Source organism: Dryas octopetala, chromosome 3 (genome assembly GCF_963921425.1).
Source record: "Dryas octopetala chromosome 3, drDryOcto1.1, whole genome shotgun sequence".
Taxonomy (NCBI): domain Eukaryota; kingdom Viridiplantae; phylum Streptophyta; class Magnoliopsida; order Rosales; family Rosaceae; genus Dryas; species Dryas octopetala.
In genome coordinates, this window is record NC_141368.1 from 7,788,612 (window position 1) to 7,797,692 (window position 9,081).

Sequence of the window (9,081 nt, forward strand, 5' to 3'; positions counted from 1 at the left end):
GTGTATAATTTTTCATTTCCAGAATTAAAACCTTAACCTAATGTCTTCACAAAGGCCTTCTATATCTTAGAAGGGTATGAGGTGAACTCATTCATCTATACCCTCAAAAATGGGCGGAGGAAGCCTCTGGGCGCAAGAAGCAATTACGTGTTTTAAAAAAACTTCACCGAACTCTATGTGGCGTTATCGAGCGTTCAATAGTAGGTGCGAACGACTTCGATATAGTTATATATATATATATATGCATGTCATGAAGCTAGCAATGGTTTATAATACCATAACTGCATTACATTCTTAGGATCACATTGCTTTCTTCATTTCGTTTCGATCTGTTAGAAAATATAAACACTTAAAAAAGTAATTATTACCATGAATATGAAATCGTGAATGGTGATGTGGCATATATGTTGAGATTATGATCAACTAATGCTAACATCAGGGAGTGAAATTTCGAAAATTTCGACAAAATTTCGGCGAAATTTTCGTTTTTTGGGGGTTCCGAAATATTATACCATATCCATTAATTTTCGTTAACTTTTCAGCAAAATTTCGGTAATTTCGCGAAATTTCGAAGCAGCCTCACGTTTATTTTTATGAACTATCAGCGAAATTTCGCCTAAATTTCGCCGAAATTTGGCGAAATTTCGTCGAAATTTGAACTCAGATCTGCATCTGATCAGCCCATTTCCTTCCATTTTCATCTCTCAGATCTCTCTCTATCTCTCTTCTCTGTCTTCTTCCCCTGCGCAACACCTTTCTTTCTCTCTTTTCTAGTTCTCTGTCATCTCTCTCTCTTCTCCCCCTGCAACAGAACCTGCGCGCACCCAGTTGCCTCCGGCTTCCGGCGTGACCCCCTGCCTCCTCCCCCATCGTGGCCTCCAGCGTGACCCCCTGCATCCTCCCCCATCGTGACCCCCTTCCCTGCAAGCTAGGCTGCAAGTCTGCAACCTGCAAGTCTGCAACCAAGTCTGCAACCTCCATTTGTTAGTAGCATTGTAGCAGTACTTGCGTGAAAGAGAAATCGTGGCCTGAGTGAAACCACATATAAACAAATATCTAATATGACTTTTTGAAGTCTGCAAGACTGCAACCAAGTCTAAAATCTAATATATTCTTATAAACAAAATATCTAATATGACTTTTTTAACTTTGCATATTGGATATTTGCCAAATATATAAAAAAATCATTCTTCTGAAAATTGAATTTTTTTTTTTTATCTAGCTCGAAATGGAATTATGGCCGACTTGATTTATTTTTGATTTTTTTTCACACATTTTAATTTTTTAATTATGTTTTAGAAAGCAGTAGTGCTAGATATACCACATTTTTATACCATAATTTCATACCACCTTATGTGGCAACTTACATGGCATTCATACATTGGATAATAAAAAATAAAAATAAAAACCCAAAAAGAAAAAGAAAAACTATGTCCAATAAAGTAATGACACGTGAGATGGTATAAGAATGTGGTATAAGAAATGTGGTAAGTATAGCATTATTCTTTAGAAAGTGTAAGCCTTTTAACATAAATGCTTTAATAATCTACACAACTGTTGGCATTAATATCCATTTGACTTGATGTTTGTACAATGGTATATGCCTTTTACAAATGTACACAACTTACAACTGTACAACCATGTTCATAATTTTTAAAATAATTTAAAAAATATAAAAGTTCTACTTAGTGCTTTACTAGTACTCCACCGAAAACACAAACAACATGCATCACTTAAATGAGGTCTTGAGTATCACTTTATACAACAAGGTGATCAGTCAATCTAAGAACACACTTTTAATTGTTTGATTGTTTCTACTTTTTTTTTTTTGTCAAGAATTGTTTATACAATTATACTTATTAATTATATATTTCTTTATATTCTATTTTGATGTCAGTAACTCAGTACTCAGTTATATATGGCTATATATATAATATATGTGTAAGTGTGTAACAAACTAACAATTACTAATGATACATGATATACTCATATACATCATACATGCAGTGAATATATGAATCAAAATTAAGTGTATGAATGTATCTATGTTATAAATTATAATATTTGGTATCGGCTTTTATTTTGCATATAAAACTTTGGAGATTGAGTGGTACTGCTATTATGGCCCATCTGAGGTGTTATTTATATAATTATTAATTAGTGACTTATATTTTTTTAACAATATTTATTTCCAGCGCGCATTATATTCATTTTATATCACATGAAACTTACTACATAATTTGATTTCTTCAATGTTTTTTATTAATATAGTAAATAATATGTTAAATAAACATACAGTCAAGTTTCATTCAAAATTTCTGTATTTTAATAGTAATTTTCGTCATTTTTGTCTAATTTTGTCGAAATCGAAATTTTAATCGAAATTTCCTCGAAACCGAAATTTTACTCCTTGGCTAACATAGAACCGTTTAATTTAAACAGCATTAATCTCACAAATTAAATCACGTAATCTGCAAGTAAGAGATTAAATATAAGAGAATTTTCAATTAATTTAGGGTCAGTGATCGTAGAGAGGTACATACTAGGAAGGATCGTGAGTAAATTATTTTTGTCTTTAATGATTTTTTTTTTTGGGTAGCTAGGTTCGTACGTAGGCCGCATATAGAATGGGGACAAATAGTAGTTTACGTGGTCTCTCTCTGGCTCTCTATCTCTCCTTATCAATGAAAACTATGACGATGGAACTTGTAAATCCCTCTCTGCATATGCATCCCATTATTGACGATCAAATCGATATTCATTACAATAGTGGCTACTCAATGCAGCCTTGCAACGTTTCTATATATAATAGTTAGATTGAAAGTTGCGTCTAGGCCACTATAGATCATTGCATGGAGACCCCACCTTCCCCACCTGATTCATCGTTTGCTACCATTTACCCAAATCAAATTCGTGAAACCAGGTCTGTACGTTGTGCTTCTTATTTTTCACCATCAGCACTTTATTGCATTACCAAGCAATATACCAACCACCCATAATACCCATTCATTGATGTGGATCCAAATTCCAAAACCCTGCATCTAATAATCGTCTTTTTCATCGTGTTATTTATTCTTATAAATATCTTAATCGAGGGTTTAAAACCACTAACTAATATCAATCGTGATTATTGACTGCCAAATATTTAATTTATTCAATCATGCACGACAATTAAATAGTCTACATCTGGCCTCGTAGATCCTGATGCACCTTTCGGTCCTTACCCTTTGGCAATGAGAGCTGAAAAGAAATAGGCCAAAATTGTGTACGTACTCAGTACTCTGCGCTTATTATTAATTGCTTGCCCAAAATACTACTTTGTCGGTCAACCAAGAATCATCTATATTGTACTAATGCCCAAGTTAATTTGATTATATATATGTGCATAATGAATAAGACCATAAGAGATGGGATTGATTACTCATAACCACGATTTTTTAACCATAATCATGATTTATACTTTTGAAAGAAAATTGAAGAATCATGTCCCTCTCAAATTGCTTGTGGGTTTGGACACCTGGACACATTTTATATTGTTGTTAATGTTGAGGATACAGATGTCAAGATTCTACCGGTTCTAATTGTTAAGAAATCAGCTGGCTCTATAATTGTGAGGACAGTAATCTTAGCAATTGAAAATGTAATTGATTGTTTCTAAGAGAGACAAAGATGCTGTCTAAAATGTAATTAGCAGTATCTTATGCCAAAGATTTGGGACCAACATCATGACTTTATTGTCAAATAAAATCTTTACCACTACATTTCCTACGTCACTTCCCATAATTAACACCTTAGCTCCCCCAAAAAAAGAACAGATCATCATTTGGACTTTTTAGTGCGCATTTGTTATTAATTTTTTTAATCATCACAACATTTAGAGGATGAGGAGTTTGATTAAGACCTCCCTCAACTTAAGAGAGTTTTTTTCTTTAAAAAAGTAAAAAAGAAATCGGCCTAAGTCTTTGAAGGGTCGGAGTGTAGAAACCCAGTAGGCCAATTGTGGCACAGTGAAGAGTTTACAAACAAAAGATGTACAAAAATTTTGGGCTCATTCTCAAACCAGATTAAAATCTGTTGGTCTTCTGCTTCTGGACCGAGGTCTGTTTTTGGGCTTGGCCCTTGGGACAAATAGAAGACTATGGCATGAAAAGCATATTGGGCTTAGGCCCATAAATACATCCAATTGGCATTTGCTGTTGGAACATTAGCCATTATATTACCTCTAACTCTCAGGGTCCACATGTGCCGAAAACCTTAACCCCAAACCCAATCACATCGAGTGGATGTGTTCATTTAATGCGTATTGCTAAGGAACCCAAATTTGGATTTCAAATATATGTAATACTTTTCATTGATTTATGCAATGTCCACTCTAAATTCATTTATTTACAATAAGTAAAACACTGACACATACATGGCCACTTCGTTTATGATCCAAATTTGAGATATCTAGTATTATTCTTATTTTATTCCTATTATGAAGAACAAGAAGAAAGAAAAGGAACAAAACCCTTTGCAGCTCAACTTGTGGTAGCACCATCCTTACACTTCAATCAAATCTCCAACATTGATATTAAGTCACACAGAGTTATGAATTAAATCATATAAGGTTGTCCCGACTCCCTTTGAAAGAGTCCACTATCCATTTCACTAGACCTCTACTTAGCTCCTTCCAAACATTTTATCTGTCTAGAGAATCAACAAAACACTAACATCTATGCTAAACAAATGTTTACACAAACCCACAAACAACATATGAACAAAATACAGACTTCCCAGCTTCTCATTTCTATGCCCATGCCTCTCCACCTCCTCCCCTAGTATTTACAATCTCCATATTTGCATCCTTCTTAGCCGGCTTACTCAACTGAAACACCGGGTGGCTGCATAGCTTCCGCACTCCTTTCCTCAAACTTAACCAGTCTCCAGTTTCATATCCACCTCTACATCCATTTTCCGAACACTCGAGTGCATGGTTAGTAGATGTGCTGCTATGTGATTTGGATTCAAGTTCATCTTCCTCATCACTCATTGTCGGAGAGCACCAAAGTTTCTCATCAATGTTGGCTTTTGGGCTGTCCAAAATTGTAGTCCTTAATGAGCTATCATGAACAGGTCCCTTGGTGGCAGGGGTATTTAGAGTCTTCCCACAGGATTCACCCATAACTGAATGAGTTAGGTCACAGTTGTGGTTGGGAGATTTTGAGCATGATGACTGCAGCCTACCCTCAGCAGCTGATTCCTCTCTCTCACGCAGGATCTTTAAAATTAGTGTCTTGAGGAAATTCATAACTTGAACTGCATGTATCAATGCAGTTAAAGGATCTGCCATCTGCAACAATAATTCTTGTTTAGCCATAGCAAAATCATATTTGAATGTGAACAAAGAGGATCGTCTTATGGTCATTACAATCACAGACCAGTAGTTAGCACCTGTTGCAAAACTGTAAAACTGTGAATCCTGGCTAGAATAAACTTGGTTTAAATTTTGTAACAACAGCCACGCCTTTTTAGCCATATTAGCTATCCAAGGAACAGCAATTTTTTGATGATGTGGAACCCTGACTTATCTTATCCTCTAGTGAGTGGGCCTGGTAAACCCCCCCAAAATCCCAGGCCTACACTTGACCTAGGTCTCAGGTAATTAACAAGGTATTATTGTGGGAGTCCAACCAGGGCCTTCCATCTAAAATGTGTTGTCCCAAGTCCCAACCAACTTGACCCACCTTGGGGGTCCGAGGAACAACATTTCATTTATCTTTTCCAGGAAATTGACACGGGTAGATATCAGGAGCTGCTATAACAACCATCAGGGTTAATCACTACTGAAAATGGACAAATTTTAAGCTAACAGAGGCAAACTTATATAGCAACCAGATACATTTCACATGCAATACAAAAAATAAACAACCATGTTAAACCAAATGCTACAAACCTCGGTCATGTTAGGTGCAAAAACCATAGCAATGTTGCGTGCATTCATCTTGTTGTGCTGTTCATGTTGCGCAACATCTGCCATCAAATTGATAGCCCAATCAAGCAGTGAAGCTTCTGTTGGGGGAAGTGACTTTACCAGTTCCATGCAGTCTTCTTCCGTGTTGCAGCGCATCACCTGTTCTGGTGTGAGTGAATCAAGTACCCTTGTAGGAAGCTCTCTAAACCATGCCTACACGTTTAAGTAGGGGAGAGGAGGGAGCACCCATTAGTAAAACAAGGAAAATTAAGTTGAGAACAATAAAAGGAAAAAGAAATGAGAGCAGTAGAGCACAAACCAAAAATTGTAGACATAAGCTTAGATATCATAATTGAAAGGTTCAATTCAAAAGGGTTTATTGAAGATCTTGACATTTCTCGATTCTTCTTTTGGTGAGAACATTTCGTGATTTTGAAAGCTGAAAGAGACAACTAAAAATCCACAACCATTCAAGCATAACTAAACACCTGAGGGAGGAGCTGGTGGCTATATATTTCAAGAGGTTATAGTGGAGGAGTTTCTCTGAGAAATGTCAAATATGTTTACCTTTATCAAACCTGCTAAACAATGAACATCAATTCCATGTGGAACTAAACCTTTGTTCAATTGGTCCCGAACACGCTCTTCTTGGTTATTTTCAGCATTTATTCTGAAAATTCCTTCTACCTTTAAGCAGAACAAGAATGAAATAAAAACTCATATTTTGTTAGAAGTACCGAAATGCCTACAAATAAAACTTAGCTACTGATTCAAATTGCAAACTTACTTTAAGGCCTCCTCCTGAATACAATCGCTTTTGCATCATAAGAAGTATTGTTGGAACACTATTTCCTTTATCATCATAAGAACACTGCATTGATTTGGCAGAGACACCAAACACACTTGCACTGGATGACAAAAAAGCAGTGTATCCATTTAGGCAATAGTCAAATAGGATGTAAGACATTTATTCAAACTGCTGAAACAGGAAGTTCCATCTCGCAAAGTCCATATACATTGTCACCCAAATCTACCTTCAGATATTAATTTTGTAGGACAATTTGCTCATGAAAATGAAAAGGAAAACAAATGCGACCCCATGCAAACCATTAGCAAAATAAGATCATTTTAAAACAATCTTCACCAGTGCAAACTGAACAGACCAAATGGTTTGCATTGATGATTAGAACCACTCCAAATGAAACCTAACATTATGAAAATAAAATTACGAAAATAAATTTTCGATGTTACTTTCCTTTGTCTGCCTAAGTGCCTATCCAACACTTCAATAGAGTAAATGTAAATTCAAGGCAGAATAAGCAAAAGCTATCATACGGCAGGAAGCAAGGGTTATTAAGACCATAAATGTAAAACAATCTAACTTAATAGAAGCCTTTGTCAAAATCACATCATCTTTCTACTTCTCAAAATCCTCATTCCTACATCTTTGATCCTCTAAATTTCCTCCCCAAATATGAACTTCAATCAAATCAATGCCAATTTTCATGAAGTAAAGGGAAACTCTGTTCTTGAGGAGAAAAGTTAAAGCGGTAATGGTTGTGATTTAACATATGGAAGGGGATTCATAACCTTGTTCTAGACACTTCTGTGTTTAACAAAAAGGCCATTTAAAGCCAGCCACTCTGATTAAATTGTCTTCAGGAGCATCTTATGGTAACCGTTCCTTGTGTGCTCAAATCAAAAAGACCAATTTTTACAAGCCGGGATATCCACCATACTAAAAATTGCAGAGTTCAAAAAGAGAATACAAAGGAAGACCAGGATTCACAAAAACAGAATTAGAGTGCAGGAGAAAAATAGAACGGCATTAAATTTCCATTCCATAATCAAATCAAATGCAAAGTAGCAATTAAAAACACACACAAAATGCAAGTATGAATGAACTTGAATTTGTCCAAGTTTCAAATTCAGACAATTGTTACTTCAAACTAATCCAAAGGTCCAAAATTTTCACATTGCCAAGTCACTTAGAAATTCCCCAAATTCATCCTCAAGCAATTCAACGCAAGAAAAATAAAATATCCAAAAAGAGCTCACCTGGCACTAGGTGCCTTCCTGGGGACCTCAGGCTCAAGCTCAGTGGGCAAACCCAGAAACCCATTAAACCTGTCAAAGGTGACATGCGAAACGTGCCTGACCTCAGTGGGCCAACTGATATCGATAGAGGAAGAGACGTCCTCCCTCTCCACATTGCAAGTTATCAAAGACTTCCTCAGAGCAGCCACCAAAATATCCAGTATAGCAAACTGGTGCTGCTGCTGGTTGTGACCATTGTGAGCATGAAAGTCTCGACCTTGATTGTTCCCATTGGCTCTACTCGTCGGACTAAGAAATGGGGTCGACATGGGGTTGCTTAGAATCTCATCTTCATCACCCTCGTCCTCAAATTCCTGGCCTTTGTCTTCTTCTTCTTCTTCTTCACCGTAGTCGTTTTTGTGGTGGTGGGAAAATGGGCTTGGAGGGGCAATGTCGAACTCAGTGAGGCCGACGAGTCCGCAAGATTTGGATCGGAATAGCCGAGCCATTCTGCTTTCCAACCAGAACAAAAATCAAGAAACAAGAAAAAAAATACTAACAGAGAGAAAGAGAGAGAGTAGAATAAAAAAATGAATGGGGGGTAAGCTATTTAGAGGGAAGGTGAGTTTGGTGTGGTGTGGTGTGATAGTGGTGAGGAAGAGGTGGGAGAGAAAGAGGGTTGCTTGGAAGAGAGGGAATGAAAGAAATTGAATGATTATTGGGTTGAGTTGAAGAGGAAGAGGGTATCGTGGTGAGGGTGATGGAGACTATTTTGCCTTTTCTTTTTGTTCCATCTCTCTGTCAAATTTTCTCTTCTTTCTTGTGTGCGCGTTGCGCGTGAGAGAGAGAGACACTAGTAGACAAGTAGAGATATAAGAGTGAGTGTATAGTTTGGAAGTTATATACTCAAGTGTGGTTAAAATATATCTAACAATGATACAGATATTGATATTGTATAAGCAAGGCATGAATGAACATGGGCCATCACTCTACGTGAAGAGCTATCCATTTTTTGAAGAATCCCACTTTTATGGTCAAAACTTCTTGTACATATGAATATATGATGTCACTAGTCTTATCAATAATATTAT

General features: G+C 36.4%; 1 protein-coding gene across 1 annotated transcript; it reads right to left on the reverse strand.

Moving 5' to 3' along the window:
- Positions 1-4,548: 4,548 nt before the first annotated feature.
- ROPGAP3 (Rho GTPase activating protein with PAK-box/P21-Rho-binding domain-containing protein) lies at positions 4,549-8,805 on the reverse strand. The gene is made up of 5 exons (XM_086235329.1): positions 8,012-8,805; positions 6,741-6,861; positions 6,521-6,640; positions 5,936-6,166; positions 4,549-5,332 (listed from the first exon to the last, which is right to left on the reverse strand). The coding sequence occupies exons 1-5, from the start codon at positions 8,497-8,499 to the stop codon at positions 4,790-4,792; spliced, it is 1,503 nt and encodes a 500-aa protein (XP_086091455.1). The 5' UTR covers positions 8,500-8,805; the 3' UTR covers positions 4,549-4,789.
- Positions 8,806-9,081: the final 276 nt, after the last annotated feature.